Source organism: Balaenoptera ricei, chromosome 7, assembly GCF_028023285.1.
Source record: "Balaenoptera ricei isolate mBalRic1 chromosome 7, mBalRic1.hap2, whole genome shotgun sequence".
Taxonomy (NCBI): domain Eukaryota; kingdom Metazoa; phylum Chordata; class Mammalia; order Artiodactyla; family Balaenopteridae; genus Balaenoptera; species Balaenoptera ricei.
Genome location: NC_082645.1, coordinates 42,138,680 through 42,162,638, shown reverse-complemented (window position 1 = coordinate 42,162,638; position 23,959 = coordinate 42,138,680). Strand labels below are relative to the sequence as shown.

Sequence of the window (23,959 nt, the reverse complement as noted above, 5' to 3'; positions counted from 1 at the left end):
ATAGCTAGATTCTGTGGTGGAAAACTATCATAATATTGGTTAAAAAATAGATTAAATATTTTAATGGCTATATGGGCACCATAAAGAATAATGAAGGCAACTATGGAATCCCTACCCGAAAGCCTTGACTGAGGCTGGTGCTCAGGAATTCTTTGGTAGCTAAACAAATGGGTTCACACTATTGACTCTAAGTTGCCAAGAAAAATGCTAAATACGTCAGTGCACTGTTTATGAAGGCAGAAATGTATAAATCATTTTAAAAATGTTTTTAATATTTTTTTATGTTAAAATAAATTTTGACACTTTGAACATGAACATCGGGTATTCATAAACATCTATATGGTAGATCCCTTATGTGGAGCAGCCCTTTCCCTCTCAGTGTAGAAAAATGAAGCAATTCTGCATCCGTTTCCCTAAATTTCTGATTGTAACAATAACCTGAGATGTTGATGAAAAATATGAATTTCCAAGTCAGTCCCCTAAAGCTACTGATTTACTACATCTATGGTGAAGCACAGAAAATTGTGATTCTTATGATCAGGCAAGTTTAGTAAGCGCTACTATGGCTTCCGTAGAACAGTTTTACTCAGTCACAGTAAGACCTAAGATCCTTCCGCAATAACTAGTGAGAAGTCCCAGATGGAGTCCCAGGGCCCTGAAATTTAAAAGGAGCAAAAGTGGGTGAAGCTAGAAATTCCAGGCTAGACATGAAAAAATGAGCAGTTGGGCTCAAAGAGGCTAAGCCTTCCCTTTTCTCCTCCTCCCATTCAAACCCACACGTGCCCAAACTTACCAGCGATGGCTCTAGCAATGACAGTAGTGACGACAGCATTCATCCATCAGTTCATTCATTCATCAAATATTTATTGGGTTCCTAAGTGCCTGATGCTAGGAATGAGGTGATGAATGATGCACAATCTTTGCCCGCAAGGGATTCAGCTCAATGGAAAGAATAGACAGATAATTATAACACGACATGATAGCAGCTACAACTGTAGGGGCATGGAAGGAGGGCAAGCCTGATCCCATCTGGGTGAGCCAATGGGGGAAGGCTTCTCTTCCATCAACAGTTTTCAAGAGGTTCTGAACTCAGGAGTCTCTGATTTGGGGACAGGAGAACACACTTGGATAGCTGTCCAGCTGCCCCTTTCAGCACAAGCTCAGAGGACATAAATTCTATGGTGACACTGGTGAACATACACAATGTGTCCTGGGGAGTTGGTTTTAAGATCTGAGACAGGATGGTGCGTGTCACATAGCTGCATGTCTGCATCCTTTCTTCACAACAGACTGATTCAGTCTTAAGGAGTATCATGTACTATATTATGGTTTTAATTTCTTGTTTTTTAAGATACTTGTGGGCTGCTATAAAAAAAAAAATTGACCTGTGTTTCCTCCCACAGCTGAAATACAAAGAAGTTTACCAGAGAACTAAGTCCAACTGTACTATTGAGCCTGATGCTGTTCATATCAAAGCAGCCAAGGATGCCTACAAAGTCAACACCAATGTAAGTTCCAGAAACGTCCCCAAGCCTAATAGGGGTTCATCAGCTTCTGTAGGGCACATGGCCTCTTTTGACATCTTTTCAGGTGATTGAGCTCTAGTGAGTCCAGATCAGGGGTTGGCCCCTCAGAGCATGAGTGATAACACTGACCTCTAAGTGCTGCCCATGGTTCTCACAAAGGAGAGTGGGGAAGAGCAAGGACGGCCCATGGATGTTATACCCGCTCAGCCTCCATGTTAGGATGCTGAAAAATGGGGGATTTAATTCTGAAATGAAGGTTACATTTTCGACAGTGTCTCCAGTCTCCATGTTCTTCTCCTGCCACAAACTCTAGAGCCTACTTCTCCTGAAAAAAAAAAAGAGAACACTTGAGCTGCTTGGTGCTGTCAGGAGTTGGCCTAGACCTCCCTCCTGTTCACATCTCCCTGCGCTGACTCATTTCTTTGTGATGGGGCATCTTCAAGCCTCAACCACAGAAACACTTTTGTGCATTTAAATGAGTATCGACTTCTTAAAAATATATAAGTGGTTATATAATGAAATATTATAAAACCCAACTAGTGCCTACTAGTGCTACAGAGAACTTACATTTATTAGGGCCAGCAAACTGAAAATGCCTTTAGGGACTGGCAGGTAGCGTACAGGTGTCCTGAGGATGGACAGAGGGACGGGTAGCAGGATTGATGTGGGACAAAGCAAATGCAGTAAAATGTACGTTGTAGAATCTAGGTGCTGGGTGTATGGGTATTCTCTGTAAGATTCATGCAACTCCTCATGCATTTGAAAATTTTCACAATAGAATGGGGAAAAGTTGGATCCATTTTTAACTTATAAAACATGTTTATCTTATTGTATATCGATTATACCTTGACCAAAAAAAGGAGAAGGAAAAAGAGTGAGGAAAGAAATGTGCCTGATGATGAGGGCTCTTCCCAAGGACACTCACTTCTGTGCCTCAGATTCAGCCCAAGGCAGCCAGTTCTCCAGCTCAGATGCAAGTCTAGCAAGTCCACAAGCACCTCTGATGCCTGGCTGCCCAGGTTTGAAGCCCAGCTCCACTGTTCACTAGCTGTCTCACCTGGGCAGCTTACTTAGCCCTTCTAGGCAGTTCCTCAGCTGCTGATTTCATATAGTTGTGATAAAGAGTAAATGAGTTTATATATATATATATATATGGCACTTTCAAAAGTGCCTGGCATGAAGTAAATACTGCAAGTGTTTAATACTTTTTTAAAAAATCTGAATTTAGTTAGAAATTAAAAGTACTTGACTCTGAAAATGATTAGACTGCACTGGCAGAGTGAGTTTGAAGAATCGTTTCGCCAGGAGCCTTTAAAAATTTTAGCCCCTATTTTGAGGCCAAAGGGTCCCACAAGAGGACAACTTGTGTGGCCAACTAGTTGCATCCATTGTACAGAAATTTTACTTGGGGCTCTCTCTTGCATAAAGAACCATGACTTGTTATATGTTAAGATGCAAGATGAGTCCCTCTGTGCCACGTGTGCGGTTGTGAATTCAGGCCACTGAATGAAGTGACTTGTTTTTGTCTTGTTAAAAACAGCTGGATTACAAGAAGCAGTATGAAGCCAACAAAGCCCACTGGAGATGGATCCCTGACCGACCGGACTTCATCCAGGCCGCCAAGTCATCCCTACAGCAAAGCGATGTGAGATAAGAGAGGCAGTCAGAACTGCATGACATACCTGAGACAGAAAAATTAATCTTTATTCATAATAACCACTGTCACAGCTGTTAACCTTAGCTCATTTGAGATCCAAGGACAGGAGGGTTGTAAGGCGTGGAAGGCAAGCTCAGGAAGCAGACCTGGCCACAGAGCCTGGTCTCCCATGGCTGGGCCCAAACACTAATGGCTCAGAGTCCTGAGGGAGGCGGGGGAGGACCAGGAGGGCTTTGTCCTGGCGTCGGGGCTGGAAAGGAGGAGCCCAGCTTGCAGTGGGCCCAGCCAAGAAGCCCCTGCCCCCATCCTGGTGGCAAATCCCCATAGTGCCCTTAAGGAGGGGACTCCCTGCAAATTTAACCAAATACCAGCTTCCTCCTGTGCCTGTCACCCTTTCCCATCTTCCTCTGTCTTTCTTCTGTTACAGTTTGAATACAAGCTGGACCGGGAGTTCCTCAAGGGTTGCAAGCTTTCTGTCACTGATGATAAAGACATGGTGCTGGCCCTGAAGAATTCTATAATAGAAAGTGATGTAAGTATTCAGTCCCTTCCAAGAGGCCTAACCTCACTCAGGGCTGTCTTCTGCAGCCCAGTGCCCAGGGGCGCGCGGGATAGAGGAGGCTGCTGCCCACGGTCAACACCAGTGACTTGGCAGAGCAGAGCGGCAGCAGTGGGAAGCTGTTACAGCCAGGTGGCCGCTCCTGATCTATACTGCACCTCAAGATAATCCACACGCCGCAGTGGGGACTCTGAAGGCCTGGTTGGACTCTATAAGGAAACGTATTCATTTCTGTGGGGTCATACGCTTCCTATGCTTCCTGTGTTTCCTCATCTGGAAAGGAGGAATAATAATGCCTCCCAGGGTTTGCAGGAAGGTCCAATGACATATTTGAAAGTGCTGTGAACTAAGGCTGTATGTATAAAGATTCATCGTAAGATTCATTCTGATTGTTATTAAAGCCTCAACTTGCATGAGATAAAGAAAATCCTTTTTTGATATTTCCCAAGATTTCCAAGCATCAGATCTTTTACTGAGTTTAATGATTCTACTCCGTCAATGATGCTATTCTCCCAGCTCTATTTAGTAACTTGGGAGCTTAATAAAAATATGCAGGAGACTCAGAGGAGCTGAAGAAATGCTCTTTTTCACCCCTGCAGCTGAAATACAAACAGAAACATGTCAAGGAAAGAGGAACCTGCCATGCCGTGCCCGATACGCCTCAGATCCTCCTGGCAAAGGCAGTCAGCAATCTGGTGTCTGAGGTAACCCTCCAGCAACCCATAGGCTTGCCTTCCGTCTTGGACTGATGCCCCAGGCAGGCATTTAAACAAGCTTTCTGTGCTTTGCCTCAGAACAAGTACAAGCGGCATGTGAAGAAGCACTTGGCTCAGGGCTCATACACAACACTGCCGGAGACGCGGGACACCATTCATGTCAAGGAAGTGACCAGGAACGTCAGTGATGTAAGTGACCAGCCCCAGGACTCTTGGCAGCAGAAATGGCACTTTACTTTAGAATCCAGCAAAAGACTGTAAGCCGCATTTTTGCTTACACTTTCCTTTACGTTACTTCACTCTTACCATCAGTACCTATATGTGAATTTTGAACGCTGGTTTAAAAGACAACTCAATATTTATTGGCTTTCCAATTACGGCAACTGTGGCAGATGTGGGTTTGGCCATAGGATGTATTGTCTAGCAATATAAGATGTCACTAACCTAGTGGTAATAAAGGGAGGGAGCACTGATGGTAAAGATCAGCCTCTCCCATCATCTCCCCTCTCCTTAAACTGCTGAACAATTTTAGAGAAAGTAAAGTCACCTCTTCGTGTCTCAGTAATCTCTGCCCACTACATCCTTACGGATAATGCTTTAATAATCATGGTATTGTATTTTATGAGCCCTGTGTGGTTCCATTTATTTTAAAAAGGTAGAAATGGTAAATGAAAGAGTTTAATTTGTTTGTCATCAGTTCTCCAAAGATTGGTGTGTGGTTCAATGTCAGGTTCCAGGACAGAAATGACAGGGAAGAACTAGAATATGTATCAGAGACCCCAGTTCCAAAATGGCACCAAAATGGAGAGCCACGGATTTTCCTCGAGATCTTCTCATAGTTCTTCAAGTAAAACAATTCTGTTCCCAGCTTCCTCTGCTCACATAAGTAATTCTGGCTCTTTTTAGACAAATTACAAGGAGAAGTTTGTCAAGGAGAAAGGAAAATCCAACTACTCCATCATGCTGGAGCCCCCAGAGGTGAAACACGCTATGGAGGTGGCCAAGAAGCAGAGTAATGTAAGTTTCTCCTCTCACTCTCAGGGGGCCACTTGAGCTGGTGGATCCCACATTGGTATATGCTGGGCTGGGTCCAGTGAGTGGTCACCCTAATTTCTATATCTGGTGGTCTAAAAAATACGATAGTGGGGTTGATTTGGTTTTAATAAAAGGTTCCTTTCAGAAAGATAGCGTATCTCTCAAGTGAGCAAATGTTTTCTTTCTCCAAATAAAGGTCGCTTACAAAAAAGATGCTAAAGAAAACCTGCATTACACAACAGTGGCCGATCGGCCAGACATCAAGAAGGCCACGCAGGCAGCCAAACAGGCCAGCGAGGTAAGGGTGTGTTTAGAAGGTACCCAGTCCCCAGTGGTCACTGCAAACAAGTAGTTGGTGGTCACTGGCCACCTAGAATGTGTTGCCCATTCTGCTTTTCTTTGATGCAGGTGGAGTACAGAGCCAAGCACCGCAAGGAAGGCAGCCACGGGCTAAGCATGCTTGGTCGCCCAGACATTGAAATGGCCAAGAAGGCAGCCAAGCTGAGCAGCCAGGTAAAACAGATGGGCAAGCAGCAGCTCTGATGTGAGGAGATGTTTAAAGACCTTGCAGGAAGAAGTGATTCCCAGAATGAAAGTGCAGTATTAGCAACCAGAGAGATACTGCAGCACTCCAGAGCTTTGAAAATTATATCACGAAAAGCTTTGAAAAGTTATATCAGATGCAGTCACTTTTATTTTTTCATTCAGCAAACATATATTGAATGCCTGGGCTAGAAACTAGAGGCAGTAGATGTCCTCAGACTATATGTCTATGGCTAAATAATTACAGTTTGGGGTTGTAAGTGTTTGATCGAGGTATGCGCAGGGAGCTGAGGGGGAATGCCTAATTCTAGCAGATTTCATATTATTGAGTAGATGGACTTAGAAATGTGTCCAAACTTGATTGCCCCATTACCTAATTTCCCTTGTGAGACCAATTATCTAGAATACTCCTGAGTTATGACAAGTTTTCCGACTTTAGATCAGAGACCTCAGGATCAACCACCAGATCTTTCAAAGACCAAGTTTTAGTCCCAAAAGACGAGCTCAGGAATATCTTATTTCTTCTCCAATTCAGAGATCCTACCTTCTTTTCATTGTCTGTTTTCTCAAGTATTTGTTTGAAGAAATACGTTTAGGATACCTTTGGTGGTTGTATGTATGACTATCAGCAATGCCAAATGTGGGATCCCAATCTTTTGGAAGATACAAGTAGTAACATCAAGTGACAAAACAGGAAGGAATTATGAGGAGACAAAAAGTTCAGATGACTGATGACAAGCAAATACTATTTTTAAAAAGTTTTTGAATTTAAAACTCCTGTGCGGTATTTTTATTACAAGTTAATGGAATTGTGTAAGTACTCAAAACCAAGATATGAAATCACCAGCAAGAAACAGTGGAATCTCTAAGAATAATGACATGTAACATGAACTTTTCAATGTAAAAATTTTTAATATGTTTTTAAATCTCCAAGGTCATACCATTCGCAAGTTAAAAACAAGTTGAAATTTTGAAGACTTTGCTGGTTTTACAAATAGAGAGGCCTGTATTTCTAACCCCAAGTGAATCCTATGATGTGGAGAATGAGTCCCAACCAGATCGTTTTATGAGCTCCCTTTCCTGGGTTTACTTCCTGGGAAAGGCTTGCCTCAGGATTGACAGCTTCATGGTGTGGCCCCTGGTCCAAGGAGACTTCCCCTCTGTGTGGGCCCTCCCCGTTCTGACTTTGCTGTCTTGCTGGTACTCTAGGCGGAATACGTCAAAGGCCAAAGGAGAGGGTACGGGCACGGCGCCGCATCTTATGACACCCCTATGATGAGGCAGCTTAAGAAAACTAATGTGCTCATCAGTGATGTAAGACTGGCACCAGTGATTCCATATATCTGTCTTCCTCTTTCTCTCGCCTGTCTTCTTAGCCTTGGTCAGGGGACTGACCAAGTCGCACTCTTTTCTGTTGGTTTTGTGTTGGAACGTGTAGAATGCTGTGGAAATTTGTCAAAGGATATACTTTTGCACACACCTGTCTTTTCCTGCATGAAACTTTCCCTCTGGAACATGCCTTTGGAATAGGAAGGTAGAGTAGATTTGGAGATGGCCTCCTAACTTCTTTAGGCTGCTGACACCAATCAAAAGGTGAAAACAGACTGAGAATCTCATCTGCAACCACACAAAGAAAGCCTCTGCTGGTTACCATTGCTGGTGTTTAATACATTTAAGACTGGTATTTAATACAGTCTCTCAGTTCAGACATACTCTGAATCAACAGTATACACTGCTCAAAATGTGTTCACTCATAGCTTTCACCCTGTTTTACAGTCTCAGTGGCACGACATGTTCTAATTCTTGGACCTGCTCTTCAGTCTTTAGAAGCGCCAATATACAGTTCAAGTCCCTGAAAAGGAGCAGAACAACTGGATGTTAGATCTTTCAATGTAATTGAACTTTGAAAGAATAATTGGTCGGAAACCATTTTCTCACACTCTCTGAGCCCTTTGGGGTAACGGACACTGGGACTGCCGTTTGCTGATACACCGCATTGCGTGGTTGCCTCTCACTTCCCTGGTCAACAAGAAAAAGAGGCCTTTTCCATTCCATGTGCCACGTGAATGTGGTTTTACTGTACTTCCTGCCTCATCCCGCACCTTTCTGAGAATTCTTGGAGTCCTGAATCTGATGTGTGTCCTTATCGTGCAAAATATAGTAGTTCTTAAGATCCAGTCAAAAAGGAAGGTCGAACGTGTTGGCTCAGATTCCCAGCAGCACTTGTGCTCACCTAAACTTGCTTGGGGCCTTCTTGTGGAAAGAGGAGGCACAACTTCTTTTTTTTTAATTAAAAAGTTAGAAATTTAAATCTACTTAAAATTAACAGAAAAGAACTGAAATGAGACCAGTAGAAAGCTGCTCTTCAAATATTTTCTCAGAAATGAGTTATTTTCTAAAAGATAGAGGATTTTTAGCATTCTTCTAAAAGAAATGGATTTTATTCTCATCAGAAATGGGCCTTTGCATCTTTCCTTCCCCAGTCTGACTCTGCACATCTAGTTTACTTTGCTTTTTCTGTGTTTCACTGCTCTTGGGATCGGCCCTAGTCTTATGGGTTTCTGTATCCTTAGGAAAAGTTTTCTCTTGGTTCAGACAACTCACCACCTCTGACTTTCCTTAGCAGGCTTTGCATTTCTTTATTTGGGGAGTGAATTTCCTTTCAGAGAAGAGCCCTTGTAGCATTTATTCACATTGTGTTTTTCTATTATGTTTTCTGCTTCCTCCATTGTGTGTCTGACTCAGTGTGCCTGCATCATGCTGTACTGTTCTGCATGCTTATTTTGTCTACACATTTCCACTGGAGATTTATTCAAAATAAATGAGTCTCAGCACTGTGAATGCTTTTTCTCCGATGTGGCAGATTTCATTGTTCTTAGCATTTGAGTGGTCTCCTTTTGTTCCTGTTCTGCTGGATGTGTAAAGTTGTGGGGAAGTAAAGTGATGAAGCATGAGGGGTACTGATTTTAAATGCCTACAGCGTGAAATACCTGGTGACCAGATCCTGGTGTGCTAACTTTGAATGAGCGCGTCTTTCATCTTACCAATAACAGAAACTCTAGGTGTCCCGGAGCATCAAATATTGCCCTTTTAGCTGGCTAACTTCTAGAAATTGCTCATTTTTCTTTATTCCTAGAGTGAGTAACTAGTAGAGTTCTACTTCTGGATTAATCCTAGTGACAAAGGCATCAGTCTGTTTTTCAATAAGGAAATGTTTCTGTCACTTTCAGTTTATTCTGTTGAATATCCCTATAAGTAAATCGTCATCTTTAGCTATTTTACCTAGGCATTATGACTGTCTCTTTCTTTCTTCAATCAGATCACATTTATTGAGCAAATATTAGTGCCAGGCATTGCGCTTATTTTTTAAATTGAAGTTATTTTGTCCTTTGTGTATTCTTACTTTTATGTATCCTGCAAGTATATTTAATCTTATTTTTCTCATTATGCTAAAGTTATCTCACTTCTTTCCTTCTAGCCTGAAATTATACCGAAGCCATTAACCTCCAAATTCTGTGCTGCTTTTACTCAGAAGTTATGCCAATTATTTTGCCAATTAAAAAAAAATTAAAATGATGTAGCCAAAGTACATAACAATAAATCTCCTGATTTCGATTTAGATTCCTTACTTCTCACCCTTCTTGATCATTTATAAAGCCTCTTGGAACTCCTGGCAATAGACCTAAAGTGTTTTTGGTTTTGCTAGTTAGGAGGACCAAAATGCTCTGAATCAAATATATTAGATCACTTCTCTGAATTTAGCCTGAAGCCTTTTCCCATGCATTTTTATTCTGCATCAAAAAAAGGTGAATATCTTTCATACCTCTGGATAATATAAAAATGAGCAAAACAAATACTATATCACTTGATCTTATTCTCAATTGCCTGTTGTCCCAACATAATTATTAATAGTGGTCACTTTTACTCTTAAAAGTGTCCTAATTTGGATAATAAATTATATGACCCCTTTATGTGTAGCACATACTCTTTTGCATTTACATTTCCTCCATTCCTCAGTCTTCAAATTAATTGATGCTCAGGAATAATTTGGATTTTTGCATTTGCTGTTAGATTAAATACCGAGAAAATTTCAACAAAGAGAAGGGCAAGAGACCAAAATACAATCCAAGAGACAGCCAGCTCTTCAAAATCATGAAAGATGCTAATAATCTCACAAGTGAGGTATGTGTTTGTTTAACTGTGGTAAAATATATAACGTGAAATTTGCCATTTTAACTATTTTTAAATATGTAATTCAGTGGCATTAATTACATTCGCAATGTTGTCCAACTACCACTATTATTTCCAAAACTTTTTCATCACCCCAAACACAAACTCTATAACTATTAAGCAATAACTCTCCATTTCCCCCTCCCACCAATCCCTGGTAACCTCTAATCTACTTTCTGTCCCTATGAATCTGCCTATTAGAGATTTCATGTAAGTGGAGTCATACAGTATTTGTCCTTTTTTTTGTCTGGCTTACTGCATTTAGCATAATGTTTTCAAGGTTCATCCATTCTGTAGCATGTGTCAGAACTTCATTCCTTCTTATGGTTGAATAATAGTCCATTGTATGTTTACATCGCATTGTGTTTATCCCTTTGTCTGTCGATGGACACTTGAATTGTTTCCACTTTCTGGCTATTGTGAATGAGGTATGGTTTTTCACCACCATCCCCAGCATTTGTTTCAGGATGGGACATCTTATTATGGTTTCCATTAATACCATTTTCCATTTCCTATTTATGTGATTTCCTTTTTTCCCTTACTGTTGTACAGGTTAAGTATAAGGCTGACTTGAAGAAACTTCACAAACCTGTGACTGACATGAAGGAATCTTTGATAATGAATCATGTCTTGAATACAAGCCAACTCGCCAGTTCTGTAAGCTCAATCATTTGCTCCAGAAACAGCTTGTTTCACCCATTTGCAACTAAATTCCTTCTCTGAGGTCACTTGCATCTCCTTCTCTGCTACTGAGGCACTATATTTATTAGAAAGCTCTCCTGTTCTCTGAGTGCATTCTTCCAAATTACAACGTTAATCTACCAGTTCTCCACTGACTATAACACCTCTCAGAATATAAAAATGCTTCTATTTTGGGACTATTTAAACTTTTTTTCAATTAACCACTCCCTTTCCCCCTTCTAAAAACATAGACTTACCATTTGGAATAGTTTCTTTCACTTTTAACTTTGCATCTTAAAACCTACTTTGAATAAGCCATATAACCTAAGTGTTTACATCCTTGTATTAACTGACAATACTGAATGTGGATCTTCATCCTTTTAAAACATTTTCTTAACCCCCCTATGTAGTGTTTGCTAATTTTAATTTGGTCTTGGTGCTGTTGCTGTGTAAATATCTAATGTAAAGAGGAAAAATAGGAATGCTGAGCAGCTTTGCCATCAATGTGCCTTTTTTGCCACCTTCCCCTCAGTACCAGTACAAGAAGAACTATGAGAAGAGTAAAGGCCACTACCACACAATACCTGACAATCTGGAGCAGCTTCATCTAAAAGAGGCCACAGAATTACAGAGTATAGTAAGTTGACCAAGACTGACTTTTTTCCTGCACATTCTCCTACAATGTCAAAATTTTTCATGGATTCCACCCCTACCCCCCAAGGATGGTAGTTATAGTTGTAGTAACCATTGCTTGAGAAAATACCCAAAGATATTAGGGGCTTTGAATTTAGCAACATGTTGAAACAAATGTTTATGTTATGAATGATAACAGTATCAACATATGTTGGAGAAATAGTGCATAGACATGCACTATGTGTTATTCAGGTTGCCGACAGGGACTGGTAACACAAAGATTACATCACAGGGGAGACAGACCCCTTAGAAAATGTTACTGAGGATGACAGGGAGCCTTTGGAGCAGAGGAGTGATATGCTCAGGTGACCACTGAAGTAGTCTCTGGGTGTGGAAGAAACTGCAAAATTTGTAAAATAATTAAGATTCTCAGAGGAAAGAACTTAGAGAAGGAGCTTGCTGTCACATGACCTTCTATATCACAAATTCAACACTATTTAGGTCCCCCATTGGGCATTAACCAAGAGGTCTAAATTACTAGAAATGCTCTCCTGTCATCTGTAAAGCAGCCCATGATCCCGGGCCTCTATTTTATTTTATTTTTGAAAATGTGTTTATTTTATTTAAAAATACCTACATCATCCCTTTTATTTATTTATTCATTTATTTAAATTTTTTTAACATCTTTATTAGAGTATAATTGCTTTACAATGGTGTGTTAGTTTCTGCTGTATAACAAAGTGAATCAGTTATACATATACGTATGTCCCCAGATCTCTTCCCTCTTGCATCTCCCTCCCTCCCACCCTCCCTATCCCACCCCTCTAGGTGGTCACAAAGCACCGAGCTGATCTCCCTGTGCTATGCGGCTGTTTCCCACTAGCTATCCATTTTACGTTTGGTAGTGTATATATGTCCATGCCACTGTCTCACTTTGTCCCAGCTTACCCTTCCCCCCACCGTATCCTCAAGTCCATTCTCTAGTAGGTCTGCATCTTTATTCCCGTCTTGCACCTAGGTTCTTCTGACCATTTTTTTTTCTTTTCTTTTTTTTTAGATTCCATATATATATGTGTTAGCATACGGTATTTGTTTTTCTCTTTCTGACTTACTTCACTCTGTATGACAGCCTCTAGGTCCATCCATCTCACTACAAATAACTCAGTTTCGTTCCTTTTTATGGTTGAGTAATATTCCATTGTATATATGTGCCACATCTTCTTTATCCATTCATCTGTTGACCGGGCCTCTAATTTAATGTGTCATCACAAGCAAGAGAGCTGAGATTGGGCTTTGCTATCAAGATGCTGTGTGACACAGGCTTCTGTCTCTCTGTCTTTCAATGTCTCCTGTGTAAATTAGGAATATCTATAGGCTCCCCCCATTCCTGGTCACATGTGATGAGGATAAGGAGATTGTATTTGTAAAATAGCCTTGGGGGTCTTTTTGAGAATGACAGGTTTGTTAGTAAGTCAGTCAACAACTAGTCAACTGGATTTCATTTTTATACCAATCTATATTGGCAGCACTGAATATGTGACCAGTTATGACCTCAATTGAGTTATTGATATATAATTAAAGCTGTATGCATTATCTATTAAATCAAGACCCCAGGTCCCTCATAAAAGTTCTTATGAAAGAAAAACTGGAGATTTTTATCAGAAATATTGGCTGAGGCTCTGGCTAAAATGTTCACATCTACACACATCAAATCTTGGCCAACCTTATCTATGGGCGGTTTCCCCAGGCACTTTCTTGCCTCAAAGCTTCTCTTAGCTGATTCTTCTGCAGTGATTCCTTTGTCTCCTTGAATTGAACACAAATCCTGGCCATGCCTTGCAGACAGTAATGATGTTCTCCCACCAGGCCAAAACAAAAAGCTACTGGATCTGAATCACAACAGGAAACTGTTTTGAGTGGCAATGAGATACCACTCACTGGACATAATGTATCAATTAAAAATACTATTGCTAAACTGGTGTCTGTCTACAAATTGGCCAGAGAAGACATATCTCATAAAGCTTTTCATAACTAGGTGAAATACAAAGAAAAGTATGAAAAGGAACGAGGAAAGCCCATGTTGGACTTTGAAACACCAACATACATCACTGCCAAAGAGTCTCAGCAGATGCAGAGTGGGGTAAGTCCTGCACCAACCCACCACACAGCAAATATACCATCAAGCTGATGAAAACAAGCTCTACCCACAGAAGTATCCAGCCTGTTGTTATCCCAAAGTTGTGGATGATGGGACTCTTTAAAATGTGATGACTAAAATCTTTTCCATCTCACAAATCCTGTGGCTCCATTATAAAAAGAAATGATCTGAATAGTAAACATTTACCATATATGTTTTATTTCAACTATCCTTTTCATAGAATTAGAACATAGAAAACTGTTCCTAACACTGAAACAAATTATTTTGAACATAACATAAATTTTTCTTTGAATGAAAAGTTCTCTCTGTGCAGACCTACTGTTGGCTTTGAATTGCTCTTCTCTTAATAGGAAGCCTCCAGTCCCAAAAAGGAAGACTTTTTTCTTTTAATCAGGATTTTTATCAAAATATCAAGTCAACATGACATATTTCCTATTTTAGAAATGTAAGCAGAGGCATCTAAAATAATTCTTTTAATTTTTAAGCAATACTAGAGAAGAATGAATCTTATTTTGAATCTTAGAAAGTCTCTTTTCATTGGGAAACAGGCTTATTTTGGATTTCTTTTTGCCTCCCCTCCATGGGTATATCTCCAACCATAAAGATAAATGGTTTTTAATAAAAGTAACATTTTGGGGAGCTTCCAGGTGTGTAGAATGCCAAATAATGAAAATTTTTGAAGGATTTCAAACAATTGCTGAATCTGGGTAAAGCAGCTATGGGAGTTCCTTGTACTATTCTTGATACTCGTCTATAAATGTAAAATTCTGTCAAAATTAAAAATGACAAAAATCAAGTTCCAACATCTATTCCAAGCCTCCCAGTAAGACAGCCTCATCCAGGGATTGGAGACGAGATGGGGGAGGTCGTGGCCCTTCCTCTCAACAGTGAGCAAAGCCTGAGAACTTGTCTGTGCTACATTGTTCACCTTATCTGTTCAGTGACTTAAAATAATAGTCATGATTATGAAAAAGGCCAAATTTGCATTTGGTGCCCTCAGGTTCCCCTTCCTCTGGGGTATTTTTGGTTTTTTTCCCCCTTGAGTCACTTCTAATTCAGAAGGAAAATCTTTTGTTGCCTTCAGAAAAATGTCATCAGGAGAGATGACTGTGGATTGAGAGTCTTGGTGGCACATCCATCCTTCCACTCTCAGAGGGCCAGCCCCCATCACAGAGGCAGAGAGATGAATGAGAGGCCACCAAAGTTTCTCAGCCTCTGAGTTTCCTTGGGCCATTTGCTCTACACAGAGTATTTCCAGAACAATCAGGCATGTTTCAAATGTGTGACCATTAGCAGAACTAAGATCAAGTTAAGAGGCCATACACAGAAGGAAAATGTAATTATTTTCTTCCTAGGATTGAGAAAGAAATTGTAATAAACATTCTTAACTTGTCTTTCCTTCCTACTCACTTTAGAAAGAATATAAGAAAGATTATGAAGAGTCCATTAAAGGCAGAAACCTGATTGGCCTGGAGGTCACGCCAGCTTTATTACATGTCAAATATGCAACCAAAATAGCCAGCGAGGTAGTGCCTATTTGGTCTTTTCTTTCCCTCCTGATCCAAATAATTGCACTAATGACACTCATCAACATGTTCCTTCTACCATTTTCACTACCACCTAACTTTTCAGGTTTCAAGTTGGGTTCACATGTGTTTGGTACTACCCCCTAATCTATTACCCATGTTAATTCTTCTAATTTTTTAATTGAATACCTAATAAAATGTGCTTACCTCAGAATTCTATTAATTTCTAGTTTCTTATTTGATATTGAATAGTAACTGATGAAGCTTATACCCTGCCTTTATTCATATCTTTATTTACTAAACTGTAACTCTTTAAAATTAGAAGGATTTTTTGTTTTGTTTTGGCTCTTCACCAAAGAGGAATAATCCAGGCTTTCTTGTCAGCATTGTTGCTTGTATTTTGTGCCATAGAAAGAGTACAAGAAAGATCTAGAGGAAAGCATCCGTGGGAAGGGTCTCAGTGAAATGGAAGATACGCCCGACATGCTAAGAGCAAAGAATGCCACTCAGATCCTCAATGAGGTGGGCACACAGCCAACTGCATGCACAGAATCAACCCAGCATCTTCTCCTTCTTAGCCAAGTTGCATTAAAAAACCAGAGAGCAATAAAAAGAGAGTTTTTGAATTTCAGATTCCATATTCAACATTATTATTAACCATTAAATAAAATATCTCGATTTTGGATGTGTTGATATTATAACAGTCTGTTTCTGTAGTGGCTATTGTAACCTGTTATTTATCTAATATTATTTGATTTAACCTTGATACATTTGTTGTGCCCATTTAAATAAAGGTACCACACTGGAGTGGTGGGCACCTAAGTATAATCCTTTACATACCAAACCAGATTTAAAGTGTGCTTTTATACTTTAATTTTCTAAGTAGAGAATGCTAAAAAGCATTCCAAAGGAGGCCTGGCATGAATAGAAGTTTCCTAAAGTGGTCTGCTGTTGTCACCACTCCATCCTGCCACAGGGAAAGGTGAAGGTGACATCAGCAATTGAGGTGGCATGTTATGTGGATCTGTATTCACTCTGCACATTTATTACCTAGTCATGAGTTAAGTAACTTTTTTTTTTTTTTTTTTTAATGCTACTATAGAAAGAATATAAGAGAGACCTGGAGCTGGAAGTCAAAGGAAGAGGCCTGAATGCCATGGCCAATGAAACTCCCGACTTCCTCAGAGCCAGGAATGCTACAGATATTGCCAGTCAGGTCAGTGTTACTGTTCCCATGTCAGTCTTTCAACAAAAAAAGCAGCTGTGATTACAAGGACACAGTGTTGTCCTTCTGTTGTCTTACTTGTTGATCAGTTACAGTTAAACACATATAGTGGCATCCCTAAATATCCACATGGTGGAATACATTCTGATGAAAGGATCAGGGGCCCTTTGCCAGGGCTGCTTTCATCTGTCCTTCTCCTAGCTCTTCTGTAAACAATTGATGCCTTACTATCTGTTGATTATCTCTCTCCTTCTGCTTTCCCATACCCTACCCAACACCACCCTGCCCCGCCCCCAACTAGATAGTAAGCCTTTCAACAGCTAGGACTCAACCTTTCTTTCTGAATCTCACTCTTTAACACAATAGGGAAAAAATGTTGGCTAGCAAATGAATGAATCCTTTTGGATAAATATTAATCACTTCTTAGTCAAACTAAGCCAACAAATGTGCACATTGTAAACATTTACCCAACTATTGGATATCCTTTTGCAGATTAAGTATAAGCAATCAGCAGAAATGGAAAAAGCCAATTTTACTTCTGTGGTTGATACTCCGGAGATCATTCATGCCCAACAAGTCAAGAACCTTTCAAGCCAGGTAAGGACATTCATCAGAATATCACTTATTGACCCCAATCATGAAGAACAAGTCTTTCCATTAATACCAAAGAAGATTCTTTCAAATCACAGTTTTTCCCAGTGAAAAAGAAGGGGTTCGTCTATGACGCAAGTTTGAGTTAGAGTTGAGATTTCTGTATCAGAATTTAAATAAAGGGGGGAATTTTAAGGTACTGAAGAACTCTTACATGGTACCACCCATAATTTTTTAAAATTTATTTTTCCAGTTTTATTGAGATAAAATTGACATATATGACTGTATAAGTTTAAAGTGTACAGTGTAATGGTTTGGCTTATATTTATTGTGAAATGATTGCTTCCATAAGTTTAGATAGCATCCGTCATCTCATAGAGATACAGTAAAAAGAGAAAGCAAAACAAAAAGAAAAAATTTTTCCCTGTGATGTGAACTCTCAGGATTTACTCTCTTAACACCTTTCACATGTAACATCGAGCTGTGTTAGAGCTGTGTTCACTGTAGTCGTCGTCGTGTTGTACATGGCATCCCTAGTACTTATTTATCTTATTACTGGAAGTTTGTCACTTTTGACCACCTTTCTCCAGTTCCAACTCACCCTCATCTCCCGCCTCTGGTAACCACAAATCTGATCACCTTTTCTATGCGTTTGTTTTGATTTTAGATTCCACAAATATGTGAGATCATACAGTATTTGTCTTTCTCTGTCTGACTTATCTCACTTAATGTAGTGCCCTCAAGGTCCACCCATGTTGTCGCAAATGGTAGGATTTTCTCAGTTTTTATTCCATTGTACATATATACCACAACTTTTTTATCCATCATCTGATAGATGCTTAGGTTGTTTCCATGTCTTGCCTATTGTAAATAATGCTGCTATGAACATGAAAGTGAGGGTATCTTTTCAAGTTAGTGTTTTCGAATCCTTTGGATATATTCCTAGAAGTGGAATTTCTGGATCATATGGTAGTTCTGCTTTTAATTTTTTGTGGATCCTCTATACTGTTTTTCATAGTGTCAAAACCAGTTTACAATCCCACCAACAGTGCACTATTCTCCACATCCTCACCGGCATTTGTTATCTCTTGTCTTTTCGATGATAGCCATTCTGACAGGCATGAGTTACCACCCGTAATTAAAGAATCAGTCTCATAATGTGGATGTAAAATTTGTGTGCAAATCTGGAAGAAACAAAGTAGACTGCCCACATTTGGATTATCAATTTTTTTAACAAGATTGAGATTATGTCATCAACACTAACCACACAATCTAACCCTGATTCCTCTTATGATGGGTAACTCTCCATCTTCCTACAAATAGAGAGATAAAGAAAAGTAAGATGTCCTTCATACACCAGGATATACCCCCATTTGTTTTAATCTTCACTGCTGATCAGGAATCTGCAATTTACTTGAGTAGCCCCAAATTAGAATTTTTGCTTGTCTCCTAATCAGTGAGTTCTAAAGCAGTAGCTGCCTGACCTGACTATACTTTGTAAACACCTGGGAATGTAGATTTCCTGGTCCCACCCTGGGAGCTCTGGCCAGGAGCCTGGACCACACCTGCTCACAGCTCAGTGAAAATATCCTCATCACCAACCAAGGACTGGCATTCAGGAGGCCTTGCTGATGGCTCTTAACCCTCCTGCTTTTCTCCACCTGCCTGTTGAATAGTCTGGCTCCATCCAGTTCACTGTAGACATCCCCAAGTCCCTGCCAGGAACCTCAGGGGCTGTCACCCTCCCTCGTGTGGACCAGTCCACAGGGGCCTCCCTCTGCCAGCTTTGCCATGACAATAGGTCCTATTAATTGCCTGGGCTCAGTTCTCCTAGAAAGAAAAGGCGTGGCACTCACTGACCCAGAGGGCTCTGTTTTATAACTCCCTAACATCCTTAAATAGTCAAAAAAAATATAAAGGACTTCCCCTCTGCTGAGCAGGAAGGGCTATTTTAGGTCCCATTGGCCCATATCCCTGTGTTATCCCCTATCCTTATTTCTTGGAATCTATTTCCAGAAAAAGTACAAGGAAGATGCAGAGAAGTGCATGTCATGTTATGAGACCGTTTTGGACACCCCAGAGATGCAGAGGATCCGGGAGAACCAAAAGAACTTCAGCCTTGTGAGTTGTTATTGAATCTAAGACACAGCTCACTGGTACCTGGGATGAGGTGGGGCCAGAAGGAAGCCTCTGGGCACACGTGCTTGCATATCTACCTGCAGCAGCCCTCCACCCCTCCCCCCCCCCCCCCCACCACCCGGGAGCTGTGTGCTCCTGTCTCCTCTGGGCTCAACCTTATATCTCAATCCCGACTCACAGTATGAAAGACCCATCTCTCACTTTGTTGGTGGTTTCCTGTCACTGAATATGAACTATCACCATCTTCCATTGGTGGTGACATCTTTTTCAAAATTAATTCTAGGCAAGAGATATATATATATATTTTTTTTAAAAACTAGTTTTAGGGCTTTAAAAATTTAGTTTCTTCACAAAATTCTTATTAAAGAAATTCCCGTTGGCTATCTGACTATGATTATTGTAGCGTAGAAATTGTTTTAAAAATATAAGGTTTTAACTTCCTTTACACAATATTGGACAATACAATATATAAAATGTCAAACTCTTACCAAGATGTTTGCTCTTTTTTCATAGCTTCAATACCAGTGTGACCTTAAAAACAATAAAGGAAAAATTACAGTTGTTCAAGACACGCCAGAAATACTGCGTGTTAAAGAAAATCAAAAGAATTTCAGCTCGGTATATTTACTATTTATTTTCCATTTAATGCTAACCTAATAACATCAGTCTCCTCTTTAAAAATATACTAGCCGTACGTTGATTCAGACAATTAACATCTAACCTCCTCAGTTAATGCTAGCAGTTATTTGTTAAAATTCCACATACTTTGCTCTAAAATCATCACCCCAGAGACCATTTGAAATAACAACTTAAATCTGCTAACAAAGGAGCTTTTCTTTCTTTTTAACTTTTTTAATCCCAGATCAGTAACATGTGTTGTCTTGCTCCAGAAGACGGATTTCTTTCTGACACTGTGATTTATTATCCTTTCCCAAAATAACTGACTGACTTTGTATTTCTTTAATGGATTTTGTGTTTCACATGGGAGGGTTTTTAATCGACATTTTCTGGTTTTTCTCATCATGTATTAATACAGTATGATAATCTTAAAAGAAATCTCAAGATCTGGCAATTGAGACGTGTGCTGTATGCATGGTTTGAGTTATTGACGCTGATGCAGAAGACAGTCCAGATACTCCAGCACTTGCCTAAGAACATTCTCTAGTGGCTTCTGTTTTCACAGAAGCCAAGTTTCCTAGTCTTTCTTCAGGAATTGCTGGGTTTTCCTTTCTTCTGTGTAACACTGTCCCGATTCTGAATGCCCAGGTTTTATATAAAGAAGATGTCTCACCAGGAACGGCGATTGGAAAGACACCTGAGATGATGAGAGTGAAGCAAACCCAGGACCATATTAGCTCGGTAAAGACAGCCACTGGGGACTCACTTTCAAAATTTTCTGCTCGCCTTTGACGATTTACACTGATGTCTGAGCTGCACTCATGACTTTTGTCACCAGAAGCAGCTTAAGTTGCTAAAATAAGGGTCATCTCATAATGCAGTGCCGAGGCAGTTTTCATGAGGGCTGGTTACATATAAAAAATGGAGAGCCCTGTGTCAAAGCAAACCAGAGCTGGACAGTAGTTTAAGCAGTTAAAACAACAACAACAAAAAAGATTTTTATTCAGGACAATTGCGATATAGGGGAAAAGAGATCTCAGTATAGAGCTGAGCTCGATTCTGAATACAACAAGGGAAAGGAGGGACTTATGGGGGCGGGGATGGACGGACAGGGATGGGAGGATGGGGAGGGCGGGGTGTGGGGAAAGGATCAGTGGATGGAAAATTACTCAGAAGAAACATCGGGGGTAAATGGGGGATTCTGCCTAAACCGACCTACCAGGATTTTTGCTGGAGGCAGGTCAAGGTGATCAGACTTCTCCTGGGGGACTGGGTGGGGAGGGCATTAAGGAATTTGATCAGATATCAAGGATGATGAGACATCCAGGGTGGGGGATTTTGGCTAAACTGACTTAGCAGGATTCTGGCTAAAATTGGGAGGTGCAGAGATGGTCTCGGAAGTCTGAAGGTCAAGGCCTAGTTAGGAAGAAGGTTCAGAGGAGCCTGACTCAAGTTTGGTCAAGAAGAGACTCCTTGTCACCTGTAAGAAAGTAGCAGTTGTGAGAGTCAGAGAATGGCTCTTCCTGGGTGTGTATATGTGAGTGTGTCCATCCTGGGCCAACGAACTGTGGCTGTAAGACATGGGAGACCCCAGGGAAGAGAAGGGGCTTCAGTCTGAGTGTGGACCCCAGCCCCAAAGAGACCAGAGAGAGCCCAAATGTCCGTGTCCTTGGCACGGACCCAGTATCAGCATGTGGCCCCCTTCCCCCTAAGTATAGGTTTTGTGCTGTTTAAACTGCGACTTCGCATATCGCGGGGCTACTAATCAAACGCATGCACACGTTCCCACTTTTACACCTGCAGGTGAAGTATAAGGAGGCGGTTGGACAAGGAACCCCCATCCCAGACCTGCCTGAAGTGAAGCGCGTCAAGGAGACACAGAAGCACATCAGCTCGGTAACGCGCCCCCGGCCCCTCCCCCATGCTCAGCCCTCCCCCCGCCGGCTGGCTTGTCTCACCCCGTCTCCCTTCTGCTGGGCTTCCTAAGGCCGGGGATGGCGCGAACCCTCCCTGCCCTGTGAGGGGCGGTGCGGTTTGCAAAAGCAGATGAGGAAGCTCTGTCTTTACGTAATCAAGGAGCACAAGGCACTCACTAGGCTTCGTGATTGCTCATCATACCTGCAGTTTCTCAAGTAAAATGTGCCGACTGTAGTAATAAGTTTATTGGGATGATCTCAAGGTAGTTAACCAAAAGCATATACATATAAACATAAAAGTAATAGAAAAGAAATATGTCTACATGCATGGATGTATATACCTCAGGGCATTCTCCACGGTCCGGAAGACCCTAGGCAGCCCAGCAATGTCTCCGCAGCCACCTCCCCTCCCTCGCCCTGTGCCCTCTGCTCTCTCCTTGTAAATACAGCGCGTGTTGAAGGCGCTGGCTGTCATCTACCCACAAGGGTATATTATATCTTAACCCTGTTCTCTAACAGAAATCGCAGGCACCTGTGCCCTGTGTGTGTTTTGGCGGAGGTGGGATTCTCCCACACCTGAAATATCAGGTTTAGCACACATTTCTCCCGACCTTCTGTCCTGCTAGCCCCGTCTCCGCCCACCCCCCCGTCCCCCTCCCCTCCCCCAGCGCGCACGCGCGCCGCCCTTCCATCCGGAAGCAGTGTCTAAGCAATTGCTGGCTACTAGCAAAAGATTGTGTGAAGTTTGGGAAATAGTTTATGGCCAATAAAAGGTGAGGATCTTGGTTTCAGAGATCCGCCTGGCCCCTGGAGGCCTGAACTCTCATTTAATTTCCATGAGAAGACAGTTGCTGTTTCTCTTGCTAGTCGTTTGTATTATTTAGACCTCATTCCCTGCTTATACTCTGGCTCCCAGTGGTACAGACTGCATTTAGAATTACATGTCCACTAATCCAGGAAAACCAGCCCGCATCTCCTTTGCTGCTTCTGATTGCAACTTCTTGCCTTTCTCTGATTTTGTTTTGTTCTGTGGTCCACGATCTGTTCCGTTGCCTTGCCCAGTAAAGAAATACAACTTTGTACCAAGATGGTAGATATTTAAAGATCCCAAAAGGTTTCCTAGCAAAGAAAAGATATCAACACTAGTTTGTCAGTGATTTTAGGAATTAATCTGTGACACAGACCCCTAGGATGTCTGTGTTGCTCCCCAGCCTGTGCTCTAGTGCAGCATAGAATCCATCCATTTAAAAAGAATTCATCCCTTCCTTTAGGCTGAAAATTCTTAACATTGGGAGGGAGGGAGGAATGGAAGAAGCTAAGAGGCTCTGGAAGGTCCTTACTTGTTTCTTTCACATTTACAGTCCTTTGACACTACCCAGAGCAAATAGGGACTTTTCCCTGTTCAAAAACACTAATTGGCAAGATCCAGCAATCATCAGTAAAAATTTCAGAGAAAAATGCTCTTCCTGGAAAAATAAACTGTTTAAGTCTCCTTGCATTAAGGGTACATGCAGACTAAAGGCCAGCTAGGAATTTTCAGAAGAAAATACAAGACAAACAGAAAATTCTCAACAACTGTGAAGGAATAGAGGATCACATGATTAGAAAAATCTAAGCCAAGCCACCTATTTATTGAAGTACAAACCTATTGTGGACCCACTATATTCAAGGGACTAATACTAGATGTTATGAAATGGTTAGACTTTTTTCATTGTTAAATTCATTAGCACTATTTAATGCATTTTAGGAATGTACTAAATGTTGACTACAGAAAATGCATAATTTAGTACAGTCTTCAAGGTAGTAAAATTACTACTTTTGAAGAGAGAACATAGATATTTGTGGCATTTCCTTCCTTATTCCCTGAGTGTCGTGTTTGAAGGCTAGATTGCTTTTATGAGTTTCCAACAAATAGCCCGCATATAGCTGTAATCCAAAGGATTCGTGGTCATTTTACTTTTTTAGATGTTCTAATTATCTTCTACAGGTTTTGTACAAAGAAAACTTGGGAACAGGCATTCCAACCCCTGTCACTCCAGAGATTGAGAGAGTCAAACGCAATCAAGAGAACTTTAGCTCGGTATTTACAAATATATCAAATAAGATACTTGATTTCCCATTAAAAAATTACTGGAATAACCCATCATCCTTTTTTAAAAAGCAACATCTTAACACCAATTTTGTGTGTGTCCGTGTGTGTATGTGT

At 40.8% G+C, this 23,959-nt stretch overlaps 1 protein-coding gene across 21 annotated transcripts in view; it reads left to right on the top strand.

Annotated features, from left to right (window-relative positions):
- NEB (nebulin) overlaps nucleotides 1–23,959 on the top strand; it is a 215,667-nt gene that overhangs the window by 177,079 nt on the left and 14,629 nt on the right. For all 21 annotated transcript variants that reach the window (XM_059927862.1, XM_059927859.1, XM_059927857.1 and 18 more), the window contains 21 exons: nucleotides 1,404–1,508; nucleotides 3,067–3,171; nucleotides 3,611–3,715; nucleotides 4,342–4,446; nucleotides 4,537–4,647; nucleotides 5,365–5,475; nucleotides 5,690–5,791; nucleotides 5,902–6,006; nucleotides 10,108–10,218; nucleotides 10,819–10,923; nucleotides 11,480–11,584; nucleotides 13,616–13,720; nucleotides 15,154–15,264; nucleotides 15,676–15,786; nucleotides 16,367–16,480; nucleotides 16,982–17,086; nucleotides 19,097–19,201; nucleotides 19,733–19,837; nucleotides 20,486–20,578; nucleotides 21,641–21,733; nucleotides 23,741–23,833. In XM_059927862.1, the coding sequence (XP_059783845.1) occupies nucleotides 1,404–1,508; nucleotides 3,067–3,171; nucleotides 3,611–3,715; nucleotides 4,342–4,446; nucleotides 4,537–4,647; nucleotides 5,365–5,475; nucleotides 5,690–5,791; nucleotides 5,902–6,006; nucleotides 10,108–10,218; nucleotides 10,819–10,923; nucleotides 11,480–11,584; nucleotides 13,616–13,720; nucleotides 15,154–15,264; nucleotides 15,676–15,786; nucleotides 16,367–16,480; nucleotides 16,982–17,086; nucleotides 19,097–19,201; nucleotides 19,733–19,837; nucleotides 20,486–20,578; nucleotides 21,641–21,733; nucleotides 23,741–23,833 (2,205 nt within the window). The remainder of the gene's footprint in view (nucleotides 1–1,403; nucleotides 1,509–3,066; nucleotides 3,172–3,610; nucleotides 3,716–4,341; nucleotides 4,447–4,536; nucleotides 4,648–5,364; nucleotides 5,476–5,689; nucleotides 5,792–5,901; nucleotides 6,007–10,107; nucleotides 10,219–10,818; nucleotides 10,924–11,479; nucleotides 11,585–13,615; nucleotides 13,721–15,153; nucleotides 15,265–15,675; nucleotides 15,787–16,366; nucleotides 16,481–16,981; nucleotides 17,087–19,096; nucleotides 19,202–19,732; nucleotides 19,838–20,485; nucleotides 20,579–21,640; nucleotides 21,734–23,740; nucleotides 23,834–23,959) is intronic.